Raw genomic sequence first — 27344 nt, forward strand, 5'->3', positions numbered from 1 at the left:
GGGAGCACAGCTGCAGAAACCTATATGCCAGAAACACCACAACCTGCAGGAAACCTTTATTGGGGACTCTCCAGCCACTGAACAGAATGTGGCATTTCTTACATCCTCCCACACTGGGCCCCCAGCATGCCTGGGGAGGCCCCAAAGTGCGGCTCTTGATACTTCTGTCTATATACATATACATACATCCAATAGCAGGGACGGGTATGCAGCAGGGTTACAAATGGGACCAAGTCCCAGGGTGAGAGGTGCTTGATGTGGAGGGCTGTACACCCCACCTTAAGTACTGTGGGTGGAAAGGGGCGAGCACTGACGCATGGGGCAGGCAAAGCCCAAGCCAGCAGCTGCTGCTGCAATACCAAGCAAAGACAGGTGGAGGTCATGCAACCACTGCAGCAGCCCAAACCCACTAGCTATGTAGCACTGGATTGCCCAGACCCCTGTCCACCCTACCCCTTGGAGTAGCAGGGACAGGGTCCTCTCCAGCCCTCCGGCCTGGCATGGCTCAGCAGCCAGCAGGCTGTTCCGTGAGTGGAGGCATTGCTCCCAGCCCTGCTCAAGCGACGGGCAGGGCCTGCTGGGCTTTCACCTGGCAGGAGAGAGTACATGTGGCAGTAAGAGGGAGTGGTGTCCGAGCAAGCCTGCACTGGAGGACTGCTGTGCCCTGGGGATGGAGCAGTCAAGGACAGTCAAGGAAAATAGGTCCTCATGTCCCACACACATATGTTACACCCAACTGGGCCCCTCAGCACCCTTTGCCATCCACCACTCTGCTTGCAGAGCATGGGGTGTCTGCCATCTGTGCCCACCCTCAGGGCTCACCAGGACAGGGGCACCTGGCCCTATCCCACCCTATCTGCCAGGGCAAACTCACCTCCAGGTTCGTCCTAGCCTTGCGCAACACATTGTGGGTCCTGCTCACTGTGAGGGGGAGAGAGAGGTGGTCAGTGATGTTCCCGCACTGTAGGCCCACCCCAGGCACATGAGGACAAGGCCAGCTTGGCCCTGCCATCCCACAGCAGGGTATCACCCAGGCCACGTACACTGGCTGACAATGAACTGCTCCATGCTGTCCTTGAGCTGCGCCGTGCTGCGCAGCCGCTTGGCGGTGCTCTGCAGAGCATCCTCCCTTTCAGAGAGCTGTGCCCGCAGCGCTGCGATCTCGCCCTGTAGCACCTGCTCCTAAGACAACACGAGCATGATGAGCAGCGAGCATCCAGCTCCACCACCCCGCCAGCCCCTCCCCTGTGCTCACCTTGCCCTGGTGCTGGGCTGGGCTGATGGGCAGCACAGTGCTCCAGAAGGCAGCGAGGAGAGACACGCACTGCTCCAGGATGCCGTGCAGGGTGCTGGCACTGCCCCAGAGAGGCCCTGTGCCTGTCCACTGCAGGGCCTGTAGGAAAGGGGTTCGGGAGCGGGCGCTGCCAGGGCACCTACATCCCACTGCATCCAGACACTCACCCTGGCCAGCCCACCACTGCGGGGCAGTACCAACAGCAGCCCCCAAGCTGGAGGCTGCCAGCTGCTTGCCAGCCCTGCAAGGCTCAGGGCTGATACTGGGCTCAGGGGCCACTTTACACATGGTCTTCAGAGTGTCTGGCCCCCAGCCACTGCCAGCCCTGTCCTGCCCACACTTTACCTCCTTTCCCGGGAGCAGGCAGTTGGGCAGCCCAAGTGCAGGGCGCGTGAGACACATCAGCTCACAGGCCAGCGCCTTCCCCTCCAGGATGTGCTGCTCCAGGGCCCGGTAGGTGTCCAGGCAGCCAATGACATGAGCCCTCATTGGGCCCTCACTCTTCCTCACCAGTGGGTCTGCCCCACATGGCCCTGTGGAACAAGCAGGGTTAGGTAGGACCACTGCCCGCTTCCCCTGTGGCCCTCCCTGTTCCATCCTGAGGCTTAGCTCTGCCCTGGGCTTCTCACCCTTGCTCAGCAAGGGTGCTGCCATCAGTTTGTCAGGTCTCAGCAGCTCCTGAGGCATAGGCATGGGCAGGCTCTGGGACCTACCGTCCATCTGCCGGGTCACAAACATGTCAGAGGACAGTGGGGAGAAGAGGGGTGCTGCTGAACTTGTGCCAACATCCCGCACTGGAGGAGATGGGAAGCAGCCTAGAATAAGAAGTATCTGAGCCCCTGCAGACAGTCGTGGCTCTGTGCCTGGGGCTGCTGGGGTCTTGCCCGCCCTCTCTGCTTGCCAGCAGGGCCACCATGTCTCTCCTGCTGCTGCCGCAGAAGTGCTTGGGCCTGCCTCAGGGTTGCAGAGGGGCCAGGCACCCCAAGACTAGTAGCTGGGCAGCGGGCTGGTGGTGGAGGCTGGGCGAGTCCTGTACCTGCACGGGTCTCGGCAGAGGGGCCAGGGAGGTTCTCGTAGGCGTGCAGCTCTGCACGCAGTGTCTGCAGCAGCAGGCGGTGCTCCTCACACTGCTGCTGCAGGAGCGTCACCGTGTGCTGCAGCCTGCAGGGGGTGACACATGGATCTAGTGCCAGCCAAGCCACCAGCCCTGCCGGCCCCCTGGCCACAGTGCCCCAAATCTTACCTGTTGCTGTCCTCCTGCAGAGAGCGCCGCTCCTCCCGGAGCTGCCGGACATTCTCTTGCTGCTCAGCGAGCTCCTCAGCCAGCCTCTGCTGCTTCCCGCGCCTCTGTTCCAGCTCTGCTTCAGCCTCCCGGGCTCGGGAGCAAGCAGCCACGAGTGCCTCCTGCACCCGCGTCAGCTCTGGGACAGAGACCATGGAGGTGTCACTGCCACCACATTCAGATAATGCTCTCTCAGACACAGCCCCAGGATGCTGGCAGCCCAGCCCTACCTTGGGAGATGTGGTCACGCTGAAGCCGCAGGGTCCGGTTGTCCTCACGCAGAGCCTTGTTCTCCCCGCTCAACTGCAGCCCCAGCTCCGGTGACTGGGCATAGACATCGCTGGACAATCCTGCCAAGGGGGACCAGTGCTTATTCTCTTTCCCCAATACCCAGCCATACACAGAGTGAGCACCCTCCCCAGGCAATAGGGTGTGCAAAGCCTGGGGCCCCCCTAGCAGCCCTGGCCCCAGGGCAGCACCATACCACTGTCCTTGCCGGCAGAGGCCAGGCGGCGCTCGAGCTGCTCGCGGAGCCGGTCATTGGTGCAGATGGACTCCTCGAGCCGCTGGCGCAGGCTGCGGATCTCCACCAAGTGCTCCTCCAGCAGATCTGCCCCTGCCACAGCAATGGATATGGCTCAGGGCAGAGATAGCTGTGACACCTGCCTCACACCATCCCCTCTAACCTGTCCCATATCAGAGCCATGTCCCGCAGCTATTCTGGTGCTGGGTCTCTTCCCCATTTACCTACACCCGGGCAAGATGCCCCCATGTTCTCCAACATGGACCTCACCTGTTAACTTCTGGATGGAGGGATACCCTGATGGCAGGGTCCTGTAAAGTGGCTGGCCAGGAGAGGGTATGTCCCAGAGGGTGCGGGTCTCAGTGGCCCTGGGGCTCTGCAGTGCACCGTGTCGGCAGGGTGCTGCTGGGACTTTGCTGCCCTCTCTGAAGGGGCCCAGTGGGGCTGTGGGCTTTGCTGGTGCCATGGGTAGCATCATACCTGCATGCACAAGGGAAAGAGGTGAAGAGCGGGAGGGCAATGGACAGGGAGAAGAATGGGAATAACACACTCCTGCCATGTAGGTTTTGCCCCCTTCTCTGCCTAACCGTGCAGCCCAGTGTCCCCCCCATGGTGATCCCCCATCATTCATCCCCCACCCTGGTCAAACCCATTCCCCCTGAAGAGCAGATTGTTCTGCTTGCTGGTTGCATGATATGAATTGGAGGGTGTCAGCCCCACTGCTATGCAACAACTAACAAAACAAGTCCTTCTCCAGAGGCCCCAGGATGTGCAGCTGCGCACTCCAAGGGCTAATGTTGCCTTAGGCTGGGTCCATCCCATCCACCAGGCCCTCTTTACATGAGGGCCACAAGTTCCCACAGTGATGGGACCAAACGATAAAGCAGTGGCCCTGAGAAGCAGAAGAAAGCCCAGGGCAGGAAAGGGAGGTCAGGAGAGGGGCAGAAACAGCCCCACTCTGGAGGCACACGCTCACTTTCTCCCAGTTGTCTCTGGAGCACCTGCAGCTCCTGCTGCGCCTCAGCCAGGGAGCACACTGGGTTCCCACAGCAGCCCAGGAGCAGGGGTACTGTAGCGGGGGGGAGACCTGCAGGCAGGAATGGGGACAGCCCAGGGGCCAGTGTAGGCAGGGGGGCACTAATGGGTTTGGACAAGGAGTCAACGTGAAGGCCTAGAGACAGGAGAGAGATGGAGATAGATGTTAGCACAGCTCTGGCTCAGCCTGGCAGGGACCGCTCCTCCTCAGGGGACACTGATGCACCCCAAGCAGCTGAGTCCCCATACCTGGAGGCCCTGCAGGATGGGACAGTCCATGCAAGGTCGGTCAGGTCCCAGCCTTGCAGGGCTGCGGTACCCCCCTTCCCCCCCCGAGATGCTGCCCTGCAGCTCCAGGTGCTGTGTACCCACCCTCAAGGCTGGCACAGAGGTGCAGTGCCACACAGGCAGCCCCTGCCCAGGCCTGATGTGCACCCATTGCTGCAGGGACCACATGCTACAGAGGTACTGGTGTCCCCAGCCCACAGCTGTGCCCCCTGGGCACCCTGCAGTACCTGTGTGTTGGGGGGGCTCCTCACAGCACTGGCTGCACTGGCTGGCTGTGTCGCCATCAGAGCAGGGTTCCAGCCCATCAGACACAAAGGAGGAGCTGGTGGCAGAGCAGGATGACTCGGAGGGTGGGTGGCTGCTGCCTGGGGACTTGCAGCGCTCCTGCAGCTTCACCTCCAGGCTCTCAATCACCTTCTCCTTTTCCTGGAGCTCCCGGCTAAGCCTATGGAGGTGAGCCTTGCTAGAGTTGGCAGGGCAGTAGCCCCCGTCCCACACCTCTTCCCATCTGTGCTGTGCACACTCCAGTATGACATCCCACATGCTGCATCCCACCTCTGCTGCAAGGCTGCCCTGAATCATGGGGTGCCCAGCCCAAGCCTGGGGCTTCCCTCCCCATCCCCAGAGCAGAGGCAGCCCTAGAACATTTGTCTGGAGGAGAGACCTCAAAGGTACACCAGATCTCCACCCCAAAAGCAGTGACAGCCTGTGTTGCACATGCAGAACAGGTCTCCCAAGCCTTTCCTAGGAACAGGTACCTCAGTGCCAGGAGTTCGTGACTGGTTTTATCGTCTCTGTCACATCGATCTCCTGAAAAAACAAGCCAGAGACGAGCTAGTCAGCGTCTCTGTGACCCAGGCTGTCTGTTCCCAAACAGAGCTATAGCAAGACAGGACAGCCCAGATCAAAGTGGGTAGCCCACATGACACAAGGTGGCCAAATGTCCCAAACCCTTCAACAGACCCCATCAAAGCATCCCTTCCCAGCCCACCATGCCCCATGATGTCCAGCCCTCAGTGTCACCCCGCAAAGGTACTTACTGGTGCCCAGCTTGTCACTGAGCCTCTCAGCCAGCTGCCTGCCCTGAGCCAGCTGCTCCCGAAAGCCCTGCCCCTGGTAGTAGTCAATGTCGGTGCCACGGAGGAGGTCCTCAAAGGACCGCAGGGCATCGCGCAGGTGCTGGACCAGGCTGCGGCTCACCCCGCAGCCCTCCCGCAGTGTCTGCCGCAGATGGGAGAGCTCCCGAGCCTGCGCTTGAATCAACGAATTGTATTTCCTAGGAGGGATCAGCAAGAGGGGGGTTCAGAGGGCTGCCAGACCCCCAGAGAGCACGGCATGGAGAGTGCTGTGGAGGGAGCCCGTGCACCATCCACCACTGGGGCTCTGCCCTGCCGTGCAAACACCCCAGGAGTCTGGCTGCAGGAAAAGCGTGCAGCAAGAAGTCACCAAGCTTGGGGACCCCCTGGAGACGCCCGCAGCCCCCCGTTTGGTCCCGCTCCCCGCGGCCATACCCCGGCCAAGTGGCAGATTGCAGCTCCTTGGGCAAAACGCCACCGGCCTTGGCTGCGGGCAGCTGCGCCTCGAGGAGGGCAACGCGGTGCACCAGGTGCTGCAGGTCGCGGTGTGCCCGCAGGGCGGGCGGGCAGAGGGCGCTGTGGCCGTCGGACTGCCAGCCCTCGTCCTCGTCGGTGAGGCTGTGCGCCGGGGAGGCCAGGACTGTGGGACCCGGCGGGGGCCGCTCGGCTCCCGAGGTGTAGCCACTGGTGACGGAGATGGAGCGGGTGCGGCGCTGCAGGCTCTGGATCACCTTGTTGGCATTGAGCAGCTGTGCCTTGAGGTCCTGGATGTGCTGGTGCAGGGCGCCCACATCTGCCGAGGCCATGGCTTTCTGGGCAGCCTTGCTCGCTCTGGGCATCCCCAGCTCCTCACCCAGGCTAGGCTCACTGAATACATCTGGCTCCTCGCACTCTGCACAGGGGACAGGGCACAGTGTCACTTCTCTACGCTGGCTGAACAAAGCACAAGGATCCCCAGAGCCTTGGCTTTCCTTACCAGGGCTTGTGATCTCATCCCGGTCGGCCTCGGTCTCACTTCGCCCACACGTCTCATAGCCCAGGTCCTGGAAGTCCACCTGCACTTGCTTGCTGAGCTGCTGGGCGTGGGGTTCACCTGCTGGGCAGTACCATCAGCTCAGGTTCCTCCCCCCCAGCCAGGATTCACCATCCCTTCCCTGTGTACAGCACAGTGCGCAGAGCACAGACCCGCTATCCCGCCTGGGGTTTTAACTCACGGAGCAGGACATGGCACTTCTCTAGCTGCTCGGCTTGTGCCTGCACCATGGCCTCCGAGGCAGCAAGCTTGTCCTTCAGCTCCTGGCACTGCTTCTGTCCCTGCGCCACCTGGGAGCGAAGCTCTGCTCCTAGCCCTGGCCAGCTCCCACCAGGGACCGTGCCCTCCACCTTCCAGAGGGAAGATAAGACTGTGAACTCTCCCTTTCCATCTCCATCTCTGTTCCCTGTGCCCAGGACACTTACAGAACTCCTGTCCCCTCTGCCTAGGGTGCCAGGGCAGGGTCTCTTGGCCATGTCATCCTGGGATCGTGCCTCCAGCGCTGGACGTTTGGCGGGCACAGCTCCCCGCTCTGCTGGAGCTCCCTGTCCATCCTCGCTGCCGCCGGCTGGGCAGCCCCAGAGGGCACTGCCGCTCTTCCTCGGCAGCCTGCGCGGCTCAGGGGCCAAGGGGCCGCCTAGCCCAGCCTCGTCCTGCTCCCCATTCTCCAGCAGCGACGTGGCTTCACCCATCCGCTCCTTCAGCTCTGCATTCTCGAGGTAAAGACTCAGCATCGCCTTCCTAGGGGCACAAGGCACTGTGAAGGGCAGGCAGCAGCAGGGATGCAGGATACCCCCTCAAACTGCGGACACCTGATGGCTCAAATTTCCCAGGGCTCTTGCCTGATGTGGGAGACAGAGGAGAAGCCGGCTTCCTCCAGCTGCGCCTTCAGCTCCCGCAGTTCCTCTTCCGCCCGCAGCTCCCGCTCTGGCACAGTGGGCGCTGTGGTCCCCATCAGGGTCCTTTCAGTGCCCCCTCTTTCCTTGCGAGTTTGGAGGCTGCTCTAGAGGGACAAAGGCAGAGGGTGACAGGGATGTTTCTGAAGGGGCTAGGACAGCGTCCAGCAGTGGTGCAGTGCCACCTGTGCAGCACTCTGCCACCCATGCTCCCACTGCCCTGACTCACGTGCTGGGTTGCCACACCATGGGCTGCCTCCTCCTTGATGTTGTGGGTAAAGTTGGTGCTGGCATCATCAGTGTCTGTGCCTGTGGCCTGACCTAGGGGATAGCACAGCACAACGCACTCAAAGCAGTGGCAGCACTGCCTCTGTCCTCTCCTCCTGGTGATGCCATGGCCACTGCGGGCAGCTTAAGGGCAAGTGCGGGCTCTTATACATAAGTAGTGCTGGGGCAGGACTGAGGTCTCTCCACTGTGTGTGTGCCCTGCCATCCCTCTTCTGCATGCTGGAGCTTCAACCCAGCACCTTTTGCTGGCCCAACACACGTGCACACATGCCACCCATCCTGCAGACACTTCATAAGCCACAACCAGCAGCAGCATGCACTTGGTCAGGCACTAACCTGGCAGAAGCATGGGGCACACCTCACACAATCACCTTCAGGGGAAGCTCAGGGAGGGCACGAACAGCCACCCTGCCCATGTCACCCACACTCTGCTGCCATGCATGGCACTGAGCTCTTTGCAAGCCCTGCACTGGCATTACAGAACTGCAGCAAAGCTAAAGGGACACTTGCGTACCATACCCCAGGACATGCAGGACTCCAGAGCTGAGTTGAGGTCATGTGTTTCTGCTTGCACACAGCTCTGCTCCTGACCCCTTTGTGCAGAGCCTTGTGCCCTTTGTCTGGGCAGCTTTCCTCCCACCCAGCTGCAGGGCCCTGCCTGCTCTTTGACCTGGGTGTACCCCCAATCCCTCTTCTCCCTATGGAGAGGGGAGCTTGCACAGAGCCCAAGACCATCCCCTGGGGCTGTGCAGGACCAAGTTTCATAGCCTGTTGGAGATGCAGCTGTTTTGGATGTGGCAGGTCTAGAGCTCCCAGGAAAGACTGAACACAGAGCACAGGAACACAGAGAAATGCTGGTAGGAGAGGCCAAACATTGCTGGTGAAGGAGAAACCAGCAGGGATGCACAGAGCTCCTGGGAGGGAGAGATGAGTACCAGCTAGGAGTGCAGCAGCAGCAGGGCAGGCAGCTGCACAGCACACTGCTCACACAGATGATGGCACACTCGGAAGATCCACTCGTGACAAGCAACTGCCAGGAGGCTGCAAAAGTCAGAGCTGAGCCTGGGCAGACATTACTCCGTGTGGTGGAGCCTGTGCACCACAGTACCTGTGCCCCACAGAGCAAGGACAGACACCGTAGAGAAGCGCTGTGCCAGGACAAAAATGCTTAGAGGCAGGTGGAAGTGGCAGCAGCACCACAGCGAAGCAGCAGCTCTCAAGCATGGCATTCGGCATACACAAAGCACAGCCCTGTAAGCCCCCAGGGATACAACCTCCTGGGTAGCAAAAGATCAAGGGCTACAGATCAATGCCTGCGGGGCCCTGAAGAGTAAGTGGATGCAGCCCCTTAGCTGCAGGCGTTGTTGGGGGGCTGAGGGCCACGCGAACATGGTGCTCAAGCTGGGTCACCATAGCTGAGACCAGAGCAGGACAGCTCAGAGTCCACACCACTGCCGTGGGGACATGGGAGAACCACCTCTTGTGCCACGACACAGCTTCCAGGGCTACAGCAGAAAAAGGGAGAGCAAAGCCTAAGGAAAAATAACAGGGGAAGAAGAGAAGAGGAGATGAGGAAGCTGATGCTGGGGGAGCAGAGAAGTGGAGACATTGGGCAGTCTGTGCACAGGCTATTGTTCACCAAATGCTTGAACCCTCCAACACAGCAGGAGTACAGGAGGATAGGTGCAAATTCAGGGGCTGCTCAGATCTCTGAATATTACCAGCAAAGGAGGCAGGAGATGCAACCCCAGAACTATTTTTCACAGCCTCCTCTGCCTTTCACATCAAGCTTAAGGGCAAAGAGAATTAGCTGCATGGTTTAAGAATTGCATAAGGCCCACAGGCACAGGCCTCCCAGGTGCACTGGAAGTCTTCATGCTGTTGGAAACAAGGGAAGAGAAACAAGGCCCACAGGGAAATACAGAGAGGAAAGCAAGACCTCCACAAAGAGCTGAGACAAACAAAGCACTGCACAGTTTGACAGAGGTTGCTCTCAGGCTGATCCTCCCACAGGGCAGAGGAGTGCACAGCCAGCGATATCAGGCATGAAAGAAAGCCCTAAGGAACAGAGCAGAGCAGTTGGAACACCTTAGCCTAGGATAATGCATCCCTCCAGGGCACTTTGCAGCAGTGATGCCAACAGAGGCCAGGGACAGACCTGCCACAAAACACACACACAAGAGGTAAGAGTTGCTGGAACACCAGCTAAAATTTCCCTCATGCCCTGCTGAGTCCTGGGCTCCATGGTACCCAAAGGACCGGGCAGCCAGCTGGGCATAAGAGCCAGGATGGAGAAGGGAATGTGGAAAGGTTAAAGACAGAGACACACTAAGGCTCCTACAAAGGCAGAGGCAGAAGGAGAATGAGATGATGCTAAACAGAGAAGTGAGAGGAAAGGAATTAGATGAAACACAAGAAAGGAAAAGCTAACCAAGTACCAGAGCTGCCCAGCAGCCACCAGCTGCATCCCATCAGGCCACGAGAACTGCTGAACTCACCATGCAGCTAGGTGCAGACCCAGAGGAGCAGTGCTGACCTGCTGTGTGTGAAGGGAAAGCTGTGCTGCCTCCTATCCCCGAGGCATGGAAGAGACCTCAGCACAGCTGCAAGGCATGGAATAGGTGGTGCAATGTGAAGCAGTCACAGGTCCAGGTAACACAGCCCAGCAAGACAGAGCTCTTCTGCTCTATCACCTCCTGGTTCAGCTTCCCCATCAGGAAGAAGCAGATACTCAAAGATTCAAAATACACTCCTGCTACCTTGAGAAGTGACCAAGTAGGACAGCTAACCCATAGCCCATTGCACATGGGCAGCACTGGTCACTGGAAAGTTGCTGCTATCATTTTTCAGCTCTCACACCAGCTCAAGCACTCCCAGAGGAGGTGAAAGATACCCTAGACAAGGTATGTAATGCTAATGGGACTGTCCCCAACAAAGCAGGAATAGGGTCTTGCCCATTGGCCAAGGGGCATGTGGAGCCTGTAGGCGAGATGTGTGCAAGATGGAGCAAACCCAGCCCAGACTGTGGGAGCAGGGACAGGTCTTGGTCATGCCAGAACATCTGTTGAAAACAGGAGAGAGCTCTCCCTTGAAGGTACTCACAGGCTGAGGTGAAACTGCTTACAGTTAGAGAAAAAAAGAATCAGTAAAAATCATCAATACTGAAGTAGGATTTGGTTTAAGCATCAAATGAATTGTTAGTTCCACACTCAAGACTTGTGCAAGAGTCACAGGCAAGTGGCACCAGGTCTTGTGGCCCTTCTCAAATTCTCTGGCTCTGGAACCCACTTTTCCATATACACCTTCTCCTCCTGGACCAGCCACCATCAACCCAGAGGGGGATGTCACTGGGTAAAAAAAATGGTAGGGGAATACAAAAACTCACACTCATGCACTTGGGAGATGATAGAGAACATTTGGTACTTTCTTCAGAGAAAGGGAATCTTTATTTGGCCCATTAGGATGGGAGGAGAAGGGAGGTAAGAGGGAAATCAGCTAAAATGGAATGATTCGAATGTGCAAATACATTAGTGGCCACCAGGGTGGGTCAGACAGGAACGTACACGAGACACAGGTGGATTGCAGATTGCCATTTCCGAAGCAGCTCAAATCTAAAACAAGCCCTGCACCAGTTCTATCATACCATGACTAAGTACCACAGCCACCCTCCCAGAGTCAGTGAGACAGGCGCTCAGTTAGTGAACCGTTTCTGTGGCAGACGGGCGAGCACCAGTGCTCAGAAGGCATGCTGGGGTAGGACTCTCACACGCTCCTGTTCCCCACCTCCTATGGCACCCTGTGAATCCAGCCTGCTCAAACACTCCAAGCTTCTTCCCAGAGCTTCTTCCAGCTGTCCCCGGAGCTCATGGACCCCCTCCAGCTCCACCTGCAGAGTGTGGTCTCTTGCAGCGCTAACCGGACATGTCGCACAGAAGGGAAGAGGGTTAGACAGGCTGTAGCAAGCACAAATGAAACCAGCCCCTCCATCCAGGACTGGCACTTACTCCAGGCACAGGCCCTGCATGCTCCCCAGCCAGCTCAGCCAGCTCTTGCCTCACCTTTAAACCTCCCCAGAGCACAGGCACCCCCAAAAAAGGCTTCAGCCCATGGTAGGGGACTCCTAGTCACAGCTGTTCTTCAGTACTTACCCAAGCATCCCACTTATGTGCTCTCTTGCTATCAGGTAGCTCAAATATCCCAGAGGCTGCAGCTCCATGCAAGGCAGAGGATTAGTTCAGAGGACAGAAAATGCCCTGCGGGGCTGCAGCCTGGATAAGCACCTAGATAGATCCTTATCAACCCAACAGTTGGTTGGGAATTTGACAGCAGCCTCTGAAAGGTGGCCAAGTGTGGGTGGGAAACTGAGCTGGGAAGGGATAAACTAGGGAACAGAGATGGAAATCTCAGGGCCTGAACAAGAGGTAGCAATGGGAAGAGTTTATGCAGCATTTAAAGCTGGCCACTGCAGCTTTTTCAAGGGAGGAAGGCAGCCAAAAATCTGGACTACCAAAACTGCATTTGTCTGGTTCTTTGCCTTGACTCCCTCTTTCCCAGTGAAGGCCCTCAGACTCACAGAATGATCACCGCTTTGGGGACTGCCCCCGGGATGACCCCGGCCTGTCACAGCAGCAGAGCAAAGCAGCATGGAGCTACGGCAGCCCCACTTACCTGTCTGGGTGTGTGTGAAACTTTACCAGGCTGCCATAGAGCTGTCTCTCTGCCTGAAGAGCCTCATTTAACCGATTCCTCTCAGCCACCAACCCTTCCAGCATCAGTAACAACTGGTTGGAGAGAAAAGACAAGATGCAACACTTCAGAAAAAGAGACAGAAATCAAAAGAGGCACCTGGCTGCCCCAGCGAAACAGGAGCTTCTCTTCCTCTTTTGCTTGTGTCCGAGCGATCAAGTTGATCCGTGCCACCCCTGGACTCCCAAAAGACTTCCCTTGAAACAAGTGCTGAAGTGAACCAATCCTCTCCTCTGTACTCCCCCTATCATACACAGCCAGCTTCCAAAACCAAGCACACCTCAGCATAGCCAAAGGCTGAAAACAAAGCCTCATAACTGAGCACCAGCAGAAATGCAAACACATCCAAGCTCACCCCGCATGGCACACTACCTGCTGCCTTCTGTTTCCAGCAGCCTCCTGTCCTCTTGACTCTGCTATGGCCACTTTCTCCCGAAGCACTAGCACTTCTTGTGTCAGCCTTTCCACAGCTGGAATTTCTTCAGGATCCACCAGCTGCATCTGAAGATCCTGAAAACCAACAGCAGGAGAGTTCATTGAAGAAGGAATCAGTTAGAAGGACAGTTGGACCTTTGTAACCCTTGCTGGAACGTAACTACCAAAAGTTTCCACTGCCTGGAAAGACCGAGGTCTCCTAAGAAAGAAATGCCAAAGCACCCAGGGTGTATCAGGCACAGAAAACAGCCTGGAGCAGGAACTGAGAAGAGACATGCACTCTGTTTAAAGGACTCTCAAAGAAGGGTGTTTGGTACACAGAGAACCAAATAACGACACTCTGGAGGTTTGGGGCCTTTGTCTTCTGGCCAAAGTAACACAGAAAGTTGTAGGCAGCAATACCTTCCATGGACAGAGCCAGCCACGTTACTTTCAGGATGTGGGGAAAGAAGACACTCCTCTGCAGCCTTCCCAGGCAGACCTGACCCAGCATAGCACATTATCTCACCTTGATAAGGTCCTCTTTGATCTGAATGGTCCTGGTCAAGGACTCTATATCTGAGGCCTGCACCTGCAGCTCTTCCTCCTGCGTGGCCACAACAGACTGGAGAGCAGTGAGCTCTCGCTAGGGGAGGAAGAGAAGTCCATGAGATTCAACAGTAAACGCCCCACTGCGAGCTGCTGCCCCATTTCTCTCACTGGGGGTACCCTCACAATAGAAGAGGATCCAAAACCTCCAGTGATAGGCAGCCCAATGATCTTCTGTAAGCATGAGAGATCAACACAGGTTCCACGAACAAGCTCACCCTGCTTTCTCTTTCCTTCTTTGCCATTAGCTCCAGCTCCTCTTTGGCATTAACAAGATCCTTCTCCAGCTCTGCTGCTGACACTGTAACTGCAAAGACACATTGGTTAAAGCAGGGACAGCATGCATCAGATCTGACCCCAGGATCAGACAGAATCCCTCGTCAGCAAGATAGGTCCACAATGCTTGTGCTGCCCATCGCACTTTTGATAAACATTTTTCTTCCCTGCTTGATCCTTAAACAGTAGTCCCAAGCAACAGGAACATCCCAGGCCTGCTGTCCCACCCCTGGCAAATTCAGGTGCCATGGCCCCAAAGGCAAAAGCCAAACCAGTTGCACTTGTCTCACTCAGCCTGAGCCATAAAGTCAAAAGCCCTTCACTGGATGGCATCAACTCTTGAGTAGAAGCACCTCACCTCAAACCCAGTACTAGCCTTTCCCATACTGCCATCCCTAGACATCCCTGAACCACCACCCAAAGGGGAGGCACAGCTTTATTTCAGTATACTCACTTTTGCTCAAAGGTGTTTCATCTTTCACAGTTTCATGTAACCATGATTCCCACACACCAAAAAGCCCGGTCATGTTTGGGGACATTGAAAGAAGCTGTCAACACACTCACCCCCTTCTGTCCTGCAGCTGCTGTCCCCCTGTGGGCGTCCAGCAATGGCTGTGGCTCCACAAGCTCCTTGCAGTATTTCCTGAAAACACAAAAACCTCTAGGTTTGCATCTTTATGGGGGAGCTGGCACTTGCTGCTTCCCCAGAGCTCCAGGACTTCAGCACAGCTACTGTCTGCTTTGTTGACACCTCTGAAATGTGAGAAACCAGTGAAGGGGACCTAACCAAGCAGTGGGGACAACTGAATTGCACCCAACCTAGAAGCTGTGCGTGTGGGCAAAAGGGCACTGGCCTTGTTTTACGTGGCACTGGAAAGTTGCTGGCAGTGTCTGCCTTCATAGTAAGGATTAAACAGGTTTCACTCAAATGCAGCAAGCCCATCTTTCAATCAAGACTCTACAAAGACCTATCCCTTTATCCAAGGATGCGGTCCACAGGGACCATGCAGGAAGGAAAACACAGAGCTTGGCCCATATACACGCCTCTGGAAGTCTCTAGAGCTTACTGTGACCCTGGGAATAGAAATGAGCAACCTGTTTACAGCTGCTTTAAAATGTTCAACACAGCAGCTCACCAATAAACCATTAACAGCTGCTCAAGTAGGAGCGTGGCATATGTATAGCCTTGGAGTTGTGTTCACCCTCAAAGGGGTTTTTAGCAAAGCTGCTTTAAAAATATCACTCCAATTGTGGAGGAGACAGCAAACAGCCAACAGGCTCTGCCAAGAATTAGTGGGACCTAAAATTAGCTTGCTTGTCCCCTCTAGAATGTGACAAGTGTCAGTGAGGGGATTACAACACAGCAAGGCAGCCCAGCCCAAGGAAGGACTGGGTCAATGCTGGAAGGTCAGAGGGTGGATTTCTTTCATACTCTCATGTGCCCTACAGACTCAACCACTGCCTAATCAAAAAGAAAAGAGACACTGAGTGACAAAGGCTGGTGGCATCAAGATCAGAATATTCAGGCAGCATTTCTGCTCCTGAATTTTTCTCCTACAGAAACTCTCTTTCCTGATCCCACTTTGATTTCTATCATTCTCTGTGGTGCTCCACTCTCTACCATTTCCTCTGGGGCAATCAGTTCTCTCTGGAGCCCTGAGGTCATAGGCAAAGAAACACAGCGCACAATTCTTACTTGTATGGGCTGTTTGTCCTGCTTCAACAGGCTGGCACCAGCCAACTGGGTCCCAACAGGCTCCTTCCGCAACACATGCTGCCGCAGGAGTTGTAACTCAGAGCCCCTTTCAGCCAAAGCTTGCACCATCTTCTCAGCAGCCACCTGATTGAGCAGGAAAAATCAAGGAAATGGTAGGATCTCTGTCCCTCAGATTCCTTAGGGACTAAGAAAAGCCATCTCTATGTCTGTCACTTGAGAGTAGAAGTGCTCTGTAAATCAGCCTGGGAGCTACTGCACCAGGTCACCCACAGTTACTCCACTTCAGGCCTCCCATCTCTGCCTGCCAGGCAGCTGCAGCAAGGCTCAGCCCCTCTGCCTACAGAGGAAGGAGCTCCTAGGTTTATCTCAGTTTAGGAAGGGAGAAAGATAGAGAACAAACAACGAGGAGGAGGCACTGCCTGGCCTTTTAGCCCCCTTTTTATGAAAAGAAACTCAACACAAGGTATCTTGGGTAACACTGAACTGCACCCACTGTGTGAGAGTAGGCAGGGTAGGAACAGTGGCTCTTTAAGTGGCATTTACATGCCCGGGACCATGCACTACTTTGATTAATGTTTAAGTTAAGAGGCAATGAGCAGAACTTCCTCAGACTTCTGCACTATACAAGGAACAGCTGAGTGTCTTCCTTCCTATTCTGGTGACACAGACATGTAGCAGCAACCCTCCCACAGGCCCTCTGCCATCCCAAGCCCAGGAGCATGGCTATCTAGAAGGGTCTGCACCTCCTTCCTCACCAACATACAAACCCTGCCTTATCCACCTAATGACAGAATCCTGACACTACAAGAGCTGCTGCTTCATAACTGCTCTAAAGCAGTGGGTTAGGACCAACCTAGAAATGGCTCATGGCATCTCACATGGTTCTTCAATACTCAACAGCTCCAGCAGGCTACACAAACAGCAGCCAGAGAGCAGCTTCTATTTGCTTAATGCAAGGCAGGGTCATCCACCCCAGGTTCCTCACTGCAGCACAGCACACAACTTACTCTGCTCTGCTGCTCCTTGGTGTTCACAGCTTGTAGCAGCTCCCGGATTTCAGCATCATGCTCCATGGTCTGACGGTTCCTGTCGCTGAGAAGTTCTTGCAGCATTTTCTCCTTCTGCTGGAGACGCAAGCACAGCTCCTCTGCTACCTCACTCTGTCCTGGGCCCAGCTTGCACAGCAGAGTTGCTGTAAGCTCCTGAACAAGGGGGAGGAAGGGAGAGATGGAGAGACACTGTTACCATCAAACTACAAGCTGTTCAAGGACAAACAGCTCTTCAGTCTGGGTGTAGCTGAGAGAGCTACACAGCAAACACAGCTATCCCAGCAAACACAGGTATTTACAGGTGCCAAAAGCAGTCAGCTTCCAAAGCACTAGGCACAGGTTCAAGAGTCCTCCTAAGAGGCAAGCAGCCAGAAGTCTCTGGTTTGGGATTACTCTCTTTGCAGACAAACTGGCTGAAGGCTCAGGAAGCCAAGCTAAGGCCTTACCTCCACTTCCTTGTTCCTGTCATGCAGGCAGGTCTGCAGCTGCTGGATAATTCCCTCCTGCTCCTTCTGCCTGCTGCAGGATCTGGCCTCTATCTCTTCCTTGAGCCAGCGGAGGTTTTGGCAGGTTGCTGAGACCTGCTCTAATTCCAGGCTTTTGGCTTTCAGGAGGCTCTCCAGGCTCTGGGGACCACAACAGAAGCAGCTCAACCAGGGACAGAGACTTTATCCTGAATTAAGCAAAACTTGAAATACCAGTGCCTCCTGCTAGTGGAGTCACACAGATTCACGCCATCCTCTTCAGACACTAAACTCACCTTCTATACCCAACCTAAAAAACATGAGTGACACAGGAACTTGCCCTGCACACAAGGCCAGAGGAAGGCCAACACCTTGCATCAGCTCTCCCCAGCAACAACCAGAGCATTCACAGGAAGGTCTGTCTAGCACCACACCACAGCCAGGCTGGACTCTGCATGCCCAGGTACAAGCACTCACATGAATGGTGGCCTCGTTGCTAGACAAGACATTGCGCAGCCTCTCCAGGTCAGTTCCACGCTCCCTTATTGAGAGATGGAGCTGTTGCAGTTCTTGCTCTTTCTTCTCCAGGGCACAGAATTTCTCATCTACTGCTCGCTAGGGTGAGAGGGGGCGATTGTTCAGAACGAGGTAGTAGGGCATTGCAGCCCACCACTCACTGTGTGGGACACCTCAGCTCTCCCTTTCAGAGGGCTCCTCTGGAAGGCTGAGCCACAAAAAGCACATAGAAGACATGATCATCCCTGGGGCTGCACCACTGATGGTAGCCCAAAGCCTGAGCCTCAGGGAAAATTGAGACATCACCAACCTACTGTACTCACCTCCAGAGCAGCATCCCTGTCACTGACTCGCTGTTGCAGTTTCACCAGCATGGCATTCATGGCTGCAGGGCTCTTGTCCAAGCTTTGCTGGCATTGCAGAAGCTCCCTTGATTCCTATGTGTGACACACACACGCACACCCTAATACAACTGTCAGGCCAGAAACCCTCAGAGAGCAGCACAGGAGAATCAGGGCTAACTACCTCCACCCTACACTTGCTCTAATCCCTACATTAAAGGGTGGTAGAGTCCCAGCGCCTGGGGCTGGTTGACTAGTGCCTACCAGGGCTCACCAGGCATCACTGTGGGCTGAGGTACTCAGTTACTTGTGCCTTCTTCCACATATTGGGAACCCAGAAGTATCTCTTGCCTTCTTCAAAGGGCACATGTGAAGACCACAGACTCATTCTCGCATCATCAAATACCAAAGGAGGAGCAGGGGCCCCGATTAGTTATGCTCAACTTGAATCTTTCTGCATCTCACCTGGAGAAGTTGTTCCTTGTGAGCCAGGTGCTGACTCAAGTGCTGAACTCTCTGCTCCTGGGCCTGCAGCTCACGGCACTTCTGCCACTCCACAGTCTGAAGCTGCTGAGCCTTGTTCTGAAGCTCTGCCTGCAGCTGCTGTACCAGAGTACGCAGCTCCTGCAAGGGAAAAGCATACACCTTGGCAGTCAGTCCTCACAAACCTGTAAACAGCAGGCAACAGGGGCTGTGGAAATAGCCAAAGCTGTTCTGCAACATCACAGCTTTCACATTTTGAAGCACACATCCATAGTGAGTAAGTTTGATTTCTTTTTCATTTCCCAGAATATCCCTCCATCTAAGCACCTTGCTCAGGCCACAGCAGAACTTTACAGTCAATCACAGCTAACCTGTGCAGCAGTGGATATTTCTAACATCACAACGAGAGATGGGACATTTGCACCAGTCAAAGACATACAAGTGACAACATACTCAGATTTGCCATATATTGCCCATTCTAAACCCCTAGATATGTAGCTAAGAAGGCTGGAGAATTCTCTCTGCCACATGTCACAAGGGGCTGGCCATGTCTGCCCAGACTGGTGCAGACAGAAAAGATGAACGAGAACAGAGTACTGACTACATTAGTGCTTCATAAGTCATGTAAGCCCAGACACTTCCAGGCTAAGTGCTTGCCTTATTACCTGGTTGTGTTTCCAGGTTGCCTCTTTCTGCTGTTCTTCCTCATACACCATGGTCTCTAGGAGCTGGGATGCTCTCTTGGCTTCAGCTAGTTGAAACTCTTTCTGGCGCTGAGCTCTTTTCAGTTTCTGCACCTCCAACTTGGTGCAGAAAACCATGTTCTGAAGATCTAGCAGCGACATTTGCTGCTCCTGCAGTGAGAGTGGGCTCTCCGAAATCTAACAAGAGCAGGAAGCACAGAAACTCAAAGGTCCATTTCTCAAGAGGAATTTAAAAATCAGGATCCCTGCAGAACAAAGCCTGATATATTTGAGGGTTTCCAGGGACATACCTGCAACTGTCCCAGATGACTTCTGTGTAACATGTCCTGCAGCTTGGCCATTGTCTCATTCTGCCCTTCAATGATTTGGTAAAGTTCTTCTGTCTAAAAATCAAAGGATAGGAAGCAGAGTCATTGGCAAACTAAGCACAAACTCTCTTGTCCCAGGCCCCCAGTGGGGATTGACATGAGCATCACACAGAAGAGCTTTGCAAGAAATAATTTCATGAGCAGCAGGATACCCAGCAATTGGTTTAGCATTCCTTTTCAGCCGCTACCGGCAGGGCTAACACACTTTCCTCTTTCAGCAAGCACCACTATGTCCACCCAGAACTACTACCTTGCTCTCTTTGCTCTTCAGGGCCTCATTCAGACTCTGGATTGTACGATCTTGCCTCTGCGATGTTTCTTGGACAGATTTTAATTGAAAATTCAAACCATTCAGCTTTTCCTGTAACAACTGAAGACAGAAATATGTTTGGGGGTTTGCTTTTTGTTTTTTTTTTTTTAATCCTGCCTAGTGCTCCACATAAACACCCTTAGGCGTGCTTCTACTCCTTACTCAAGTTCATACAGTCCAGGTGTTCACTAGATCAAGATTAATGTGGCTCCCTCTAGAATATGTAAATACTGTGTGAGCTGGGTGGAGACCAGTGAGCACACACAAGGCCTTCAGTTCCTCCACAAGACTGTTTCAGTGCTCTGGTCCTTTCACTGCAGCTCCCCCATTCAGGGCAGAGGTTCCAGGTTTAGGTTAACGTACCATACTGCCTCCCACGTACTCCAGGAGTCTTGCTGGGATTGCTCAGCAGCCTTCCCAGCTTTTGTCATTTGTTTCTTTTCCTTTAAAAGGAAAAGGACTGCTTCAGCCCAAAAACTTCCCAAGAGATCTTCAACATGAAGAAGCTACACACGCTAAAAACTGTCCCCTTTACTTCTTACAGTCTTCCTGCCCCTTCTCTTACTGTCGTCTTTGACCACTCAGGCACTCTTGCAGCACCTGCTGGTCTAGGTAATTCGACATTGGATCAGATCAGTGGCTTGTTCAGCCTCAAGTCTGGCTTCAGCACAACAGAATCTAGCCAGTGCCAGCATGCCAACAACACAGCTGCAAAGCAAAGGGGAACACCTCACTAGTTTCTGTGGCTGGTTTACAACCCAAGAAACTTCTGCCTTTGACATTTTCACTCTAAAGAGACTACCATCTCAAGCAGGTTTAGGACAGTTCTCTGCTCTCTTCATAATGTTCATGAAGCAGCACACATGCATTTAAACAACTCCTAGTTAGCATTTCTAAATCTGTTCTTAATCTTACATGATATACATCCTCCTCAAAACTTACTCAAGCCTCAATTTCTTAAGCAGTTGGTGCTGCCACATAATTTACTTTTGTAGCTCATTAGTTTACACACCTGTCCTGTTATCTCTTCTCTACAAGGTACTCCCCCTAACCTGTTTAAACACTCCCAACCCCATTTACTGGGTCTTGAGCTTCTATTTCCCTGTTAACCACTGTGGGCCAGACAGCTCCAACAGCTTACAGCCATCTCCAGATTTAAATAAAAATCGCATCCCGATGTTTTTTTTCCATTTAACCCCTCTGTTTTCCCAGTAGGTATAACTTACCTTAGAGTTTAAGAGCATAACTAAGAACGTCTATGCCTTGTAACACATGTTAAATCTGATTTGCCTCAAGACAACTCAGATTCATGTTTCTTCCCCAAGAAAGCTTTTAAATCAAAATGAAAACATGCCCCTGCCCCTGCACTGATCTCCCTTACTCCTTCAAAAAAGGCAACAACTGTCTCAGAAGGCAGGTGCCCTTCTCTCCTGCACCAGGCTCAATCCATGCAAACCTAAAGAGACAGAGAAACAGCTGTATGTATCTCTCCTTCAGAAGGCTCACCAGACAAGTGGGAAGTTCTACCAAAATAATGGTTTGCAAAAATAAACATGGAAAATTTACACAGCCCAGCTGCAGAAAAAAGGTAAATGCCCTTAACTCAAGCAGGCAGACAACACTGAGAATCATGTGTCAGCACACACCCTTGCTGTAACAGAGGTGCAGATGCCTCTGGCCAGGCTAGGAGGCACCCTCCAATACTAACTACAACAGATTCACTAGGCACTGAATTTGCTGTTTATGAAGAAATACCTGGTTGGCAGCTTCAACCTGCTGGATCTTGCCCTGCAGCTCTGCAGCATGCAGATGGGATACGTGCTCCCCTGCTGCAGGGTCACCTGGAGCCAGCTGCTGTTGCTCATCCTGCAAATTCTGAAAGGAAAAAGTTCAAGAAATGGCTCAATTCTTGCATTGGCTTCCTCTGTTCAGCTACCAGCCTTCACAGACCCCACCGTGCTTTTCTGAACGTCTCCAAAACATAATGATGCCCATGCCTCCCTAAACCTGGGTGGAAGGCCAGGCTCTCCTTTGCATCTCCCCATGCAACTGGGAGCAGCACTCATACCATGTGCAATTCTCTGCAGCTCCATAAACCATAGCCATTTCAGTGCCACAGCTGAGGTTTGTTTCATGACATATACCCATTTATTGGGAATGGAAGCAGCTTACTTCCTGATGCGTGGCCTGCCAGACCCTGCTAGCTGAGCACACCCTAATCCCTTTGTCATCCCCTCTTACTATTTTGCTCCCTCCTGCTGTTAACTCCTTAAAGCAACATCCAAACCCAGCCACCCACCCCAGATCTCACAGGGCTCAATACTGCCAAATATCATCAGCAACACAAGATCAACTGATCAATTGTACTGGTGTCTCTTATAAGTGGGAGCCCTAGCAAACGCAGGGCTGCAATGCAGACGCTGTGAGAACACAGCAGAGCTTTTCAGAGCTCACACAGGAGCACCAGCTCCAGGCAGCAGAGCACAGGGAGAACAGCCAGCTCTGATTAACCCCATCAGACTGAATCCTCATCTTCAGCAGCCACAGAAACACTGTCTCTGGGAAAGGCAGTGCAGGGGAGCTCCCCCAGGGCTGTGCACAGCTTCTCATGCAGAAGCAATGCTTCCCTTTACCCTGATGTTTTGTTAAGATTTTAGTGAAAACCTGAACAGTCACAGCAGGTAATTTCAAATATGCCCACCCAGGAGGCTTGGATGAGACAGGGAGAGCTGCTGGAATCTGCCACACGAATGGCTGATGAAAAGAAAATAGAATAGTAATAAACAAGAAAGGAAAAAAAACAAGAAAGAAAAATATACCTTTCCTCACAATTTGCACATTCCAAAGAAAAATAAGCAGAAAGCCTGCAAAAAACTAAGAGCAGGGAAAAGAAAGGCAGTGCCAGCTCCAGAGTCCAAAGTTCTAAAGCACAAGCTGCCTCCCTTGCTTCCCTGCAGCCATGTCAGGAGCACGGCTCCCCAGCGGTTTCTCCTACATCAGCATTTTACTGGCAATGTCTCCTCAGCACAGCTCCAGCAGTGCAAGCACACACTAACCTACACAGAACACCTCTTTAAAAATAATATTCATGGTATTATCTAAGCTTGCCAAACTCACGTTTACCCAGAACAGTGGGTAAAAGACTGGCTGTCAGTGCAGCAATGCCTCCCTCGCTGCCAACATGGCATCACAGGCAGCTGCAAGAGTGTGCCTGACATAGGCTTGGTCTGGTGGCACGTTCCTGCGGCTGCAATGACGACAGGGAAGAACCGTTGGTTCAAGAAAATGCCCAAGATGACAGTACCTACAAGATCAGATTCCCCAACACCAGATTGCTCTCATTGTAGCTTACAGCAGTAAGATTAAAGAACTGCAGTTTCTCAAAAGCAATTAAGGGAACATTATTAGAAAGGCACTGATGCATATGTATCACTGGACAGCAGGACCTGACTTTTAGAAAGAGTGCTGTTTGTACAAAGAGAAAGAAGAATCATTTATACAAGAACTATTGAGTCTAGTAGCTGCATCTGACTTCTTACTTTTGCTGTTAAAGCCATTCAAAGTATTAAGCCCTTTCCCCTTCAGCCAGAACCTGCACTGAGGACCACAGTTGCTGCTGCCACAGCAAGGAGCAGGCGGTAAAAAGTCCTGCAGGATGAATTCATGGCATGGATAGTCAGACAGCAGAGGCTAGAGACTGCAGAAACTCCTCCATCACCATTCCCATATGAGGATGGCAGTGCGTGGCACAGAGCTAAGCAATGAATGCACCATGCTGCCTGCACCACACATAATTTTATGCTGTAAATATATCCCTAACAGTGAAAATTAGTAGCAGGTGACACAGATCACAGGAGCAGCACCAAAACTCTGCTCCACATCCTCAGCCACCGCCTGCCAGCACCACGCCTTTGTGCACCAGCTGAAAATTAGGTTTTCTACATTGCCTCCCAGCATCATTTCTTGAGCAGGCTTGTGGAAACATCACACAGCTCTGGGAAACGCCCAGGCAGGCAGGACAGCAAGCAGCACTGCCTGAATAAGAAACATAATTCAGTACAGCCATCGTTGCCATAGCAATAAACAAGCATTTTTCTAATCCCCCAGGCTACCTACAGCATTAGACAGCACTAAGGCTGCTAATGGGAATGCAATTAGGCTGACATGGATATTCCTGAATTGAAACTGACTAAGGCCTTCTATTCATTAAGGAAAGTGGCAAAAGGAGTTAGAAGTTCAGCTTTCTGACTGCATGCTAATGAAAATTTCATTAAAGCCAGCAAAGCAGAGGCAATCTGGAGCTGCATCAAGGACTACCATCAAGGTGGGTAACAGCACCAGGAAGTCCCTTGGAAGCATAAGCTTTCATCGCCTCTCAGCAACACCTGCCACCAACTGATGAGTCTTTTCAAAGGATAAGAAAATAAACCTATTATCTAGAATACCAACCCTAAAGCCATTACCAGACTGGCAAAAATCCTCTGGCACAAATCCACCTGCAAGGAAAACACCATTTCCTCAGGGCATGTGCCACAGGTCCCTGTGTGGATCTGCACGTTAGGCAGGTTGGAGGCCTGATGTGCAGAGACAGGGCTCTGGAGGCAGGCGCTCCTCATGCTGAACCATTACCCAGGCACAAAGAAAACACATTTGCTGGAAAACGCATGCCCAGGAGCTTAAAACACTCCCTCTGGTTGTGGGCAAAAGTCACACTGATGTCTTAAAGAGAAAGCTGAACTGAAACTGGTGTTTTCACAGCAGAAAACAAAGTACACAAAGACCTTAGACCCACCTTAGAGCAGGTGGTACTGACAGCGAGAGCTGATGGAAGAGGGGAGTGTGTAATTTCCCAGAACACAAGGAGGAAACAGATGACAGGAGAATGACAGAGGAGAGAGCAGCACACCTAAAAAGGATGGAGCTGCCTATTCTTAGCTCTGGGTTCAGCCACACATGGCTATCTGTATTATCTCAGCACAGAACAATCCCCAGTGGGCTCAGCGTCAGGCCACATGGACGCTGCTCAGTAGAACAGCAACACAATGACCTCTACCTGTACCCGCAGCGGCATATAATCCTCACAGAGGTCATCCCACAGCTCCTGCAGTTCAGAAATCTCCAGGGAAACACCCAAAGGAGCTCTGGAAAAGGATTTTCTGTCTGCATTCAGGAAGGCAGATCCAGCGCACGCAAAGTCAGCAGAAGCACTGCCATCTGCCAAATCACGGCTGAGCTTGGCAGAGGACAAGTTGGACTTCACAGGAATAGGTAGCCTGCTGCCTCGAGGACTCTGAAGGGGTTTGTAGTCCAAAGCCTTGATCAAACTGAGGGCAAACTCAAGCCTGTTCCCACTCTGCGAAGAGTTCGGGGTCATGCGGTCATCTGAGAAGTCATCACACTTCCCATTCCCTTTCACCCCCTTATCTGCATCTTCATCCTTCTGCTGTGGAGGGCTTGCCTCCACAGTCGTGTCCAGGGACTCAACAGAGGATGCAGGTGTGCCTTCCTCCATGCTCTCCCCATCTACGGGCACTCTGGTACTGGCAGACTCCGCCACATCACACACAGATGACTCCTCGTTGCCCGTGCTGGCTGACCACCGGCTGGACAGCCCGCAGGAGATGCTTTTGGCCACCTTTCGTGGCACTTTGCAAATCGCTTCGTAGTCAGCATCAGCCACCCGCAGTGAAGCACAGCCACGGCAGCGTCGCGGGCGGTTGCTCGCTCCCTCTGAAGCATGGCAGCTGTGTGGCTCTAAGCTGTGCTCTTCTTGATCCGTCCAGTATTCATACCCAGAATAAGCAAAGTCCTCCTGGAGGAGGGCAGCATACCGTGCATCAGGCAGGTTAGAAAGGTCCACAGTCCCATCCCCAGCTCTGTCATCTGTGCTAGAGTCTTCATTGTTCCTGCGGTACATGCTTGCGATGCAGAACTTGAGGCGGTCTTTCTCCAGCAGCAGTTTCTGCAGCCGCTCGATGGAGAGGGCTTCGATGCGTGCGATGACGGTGTCGAACCTGTAGATGCGGTCCAGCATGAAGGCACACTTGCTGCAAGCAAACTCGGATTTGCCATCCCGGCACAGCTCCCTGCCCAGGACGTGGGAGAGCAGCACCTGGAGGTTCAGCTTGGCCGCCGTGTGGAAGATCCATCGCCGCTGGTTGCCGCACAGCTCTCGGGCACAGATCCGGCAAGTTTCCTTCATCCTCCCTCCTTCGCAGCACCCAAACCTACTTCTGGGGCTCCCAAGAGACCCTGCTAAGGCCTCTAACTGATCACTCAGTGCATCTCCTAGGGTACAGCTCTTTTCTCACCCCATCAATCCCCCCCTTTCAGGGTGGGTGACACGCCGAGACTCCCGCTGCTACAGAAACATCCCACCCTGCAGCATCGCGTTCCTACCTCAGCTCAGCCACATCAGGGCTGCTCATTCTTCAGGCTGCCCCTCCCTTCGCTGCCTACCTCTCCTCACAGCTCCCCGCCCCCCGAGGCTGTCCCTCTCTCCTCACGACCCCCCTTCCCCGGGGCTGCCCCTCACCGCGGGCTGCCCCGCTGCCCCTGCCCCACAGGCCCCGCCGCTCCTCCCGCCGCAGCCACCGGTGCTCCTGCCACGGCGGCGCCCAGCTTCTGGCTCAGATTTCAAGATGGCGGCCGATGACAGCCCCACGCGTGCGCGGCAGCCGCTGCGCCTGCCGGGATTTGTAGGCGACAAGCCCAGGTATTGCTCATGGGCAGTGTCTGCCCGCGGCCAGCACCGGGCACGCGGCAGGCTGCCGCTGCTGAGGGCGGCGACAGTGACAGCGACAGTGCAGGGCCCCTGCCGCGACCCAGCCCCAGCGCCAGGGTCTATCCCAGTGCCACCGCCAGGTCCCCACCCGAGTGTCAGTGCTGGGTGCCAGTGCCAGTGCCAGTGCCCAGCCCCAGCAGGCAGCGCAGGGGCAGGTGTCGCACCCATGCACCGGTACCTGCACGGCGCCCCGTGCCACGCAGTGGGCACACACCGGGGTCCTCTGGCAGGACCACTGTGCGGGCAGCTCACGCAGTGATGTCTCATGGCTGCTGGGGACAGCGATGTGCCACCAAGACACAGCACAAACAGAGCTGTGCGGCTGCCAGGAACATGCAGCTCTAATCCCTCACAGCCCCCAGATCCTACCTGGCACCGTGCCGGGCTGCTGAGGGTATTTTGAGACCTGGGATTTAACTGGCAGACAGGCGCAGGCAGCACCAACACCAGCCGAAGGACTACAGGGGGTGGTCCCTCCCCTGACACCGCGCACCAGGACCTCCTGGCCCCCTGCCCCAGCACCACGGCACAGCTGTACAAACACCCGATGCTGCCGGGCTGGACGTGGCACAGCCCTAGAAAGGGACAGGGATGATAACTGCCAGCCGAGCCCTGGGCGGGTACGCTCCTCCCCAGGATGCCGAGCTGAGGTCCCCCCTTGCTTTGGCCACCCACCTTCCCCACCATGGCTGGGGTCTCCTCCAGGCGCTGCTGCAGGTCCTGCTTCTCAGCTGACAGCATTTCCACAAGCCGGTTGGTGGCAGCCAGCTCTTGGGTCAGCTCTTCGATCCTCCTGAAAGTGATGGTAGGGCAGGGGATGCTCAGGGACTGGGAAGGCCCCAGGATGG

General features: G+C 54.2%; 1 protein-coding gene across 11 annotated transcripts in view; it reads right to left on the reverse strand.

The window, feature by feature from the left end:
- Positions 1-25: 25 nt before the first annotated feature.
- The window catches only part of LOC134162422 (myomegalin-like), a 34167-nt gene continuing 6848 nt past the window's right edge, over positions 26-27344 (reverse strand). For 2 of the 11 annotated variants that reach the window (XM_062616195.1, XM_062616202.1), the window contains 37 exons: positions 27172-27289; positions 21468-21587; positions 19653-19772; positions 19325-19417; positions 18996-19211; positions 18313-18471; positions 17830-17943; positions 17468-17605; positions 16973-17152; positions 16485-16679; positions 15457-15600; positions 14325-14403; positions 13703-13791; positions 13405-13521; positions 12834-12971; positions 12384-12496; positions 11499-11626; positions 7657-7748; positions 7374-7534; positions 6957-7272; positions 6713-6881; positions 6475-6591; positions 5934-6390; positions 5463-5698; positions 5181-5232; positions 4650-4867; positions 4076-4270; positions 3370-3579; positions 3061-3192; positions 2807-2926; positions 2538-2715; positions 2331-2455; positions 2008-2109; positions 1256-1827; positions 1044-1182; positions 875-921; positions 26-589 (listed from right to left, as the gene is read on the reverse strand). In XM_062616195.1, the coding sequence (XP_062472179.1) occupies positions 557-589; positions 875-921; positions 1044-1182; positions 1256-1827; positions 2008-2109; positions 2331-2455; positions 2538-2715; positions 2807-2926; positions 3061-3192; positions 3370-3579; positions 4076-4270; positions 4650-4867; positions 5181-5232; positions 5463-5698; positions 5934-6390; positions 6475-6591; positions 6713-6881; positions 6957-7272; positions 7374-7534; positions 7657-7748; positions 11499-11626; positions 12384-12496; positions 12834-12971; positions 13405-13521; positions 13703-13791; positions 14325-14403; positions 15457-15600; positions 16485-16679; positions 16973-17152; positions 17468-17605; positions 17830-17943; positions 18313-18471; positions 18996-19211; positions 19325-19417; positions 19653-19772; positions 21468-21587; positions 27172-27289 (5932 nt within the window). In that variant the 3' untranslated portion in view covers positions 26-556. Of the gene's footprint in view, positions 590-874; positions 922-1043; positions 1183-1255; positions 1828-2007; positions 2110-2330; positions 2456-2537; positions 2716-2806; positions 2927-3060; positions 3193-3369; positions 3580-4075; positions 4271-4649; positions 4868-5180; positions 5233-5462; positions 5699-5933; positions 6391-6474; positions 6592-6712; positions 7273-7373; positions 7535-7656; positions 7749-11498; positions 11627-12383; positions 12497-12833; positions 12972-13404; positions 13522-13702; positions 13792-14324; positions 14404-15456; positions 15601-16484; positions 16680-16972; positions 17153-17467; positions 17606-17829; positions 17944-18312; positions 18472-18995; positions 19212-19324; positions 19418-19652; positions 19773-21467; positions 21588-24765; positions 26208-27171; positions 27290-27344 lie in introns of those variants that run through there. The other 9 variants (XM_062616201.1, XM_062616203.1, XM_062616199.1 and 6 more) reach the window with 9 other exon arrangements.

This window comes from Pezoporus occidentalis, unplaced genomic scaffold, assembly GCF_034315485.1.
Source record: "Pezoporus occidentalis ecotype Australia unplaced genomic scaffold, CSIRO_AGI_Poc_V1 ctg189, whole genome shotgun sequence".
NCBI classification, from domain to species: Eukaryota; Metazoa; Chordata; class Aves; order Psittaciformes; family Psittacidae; genus Pezoporus; species Pezoporus occidentalis.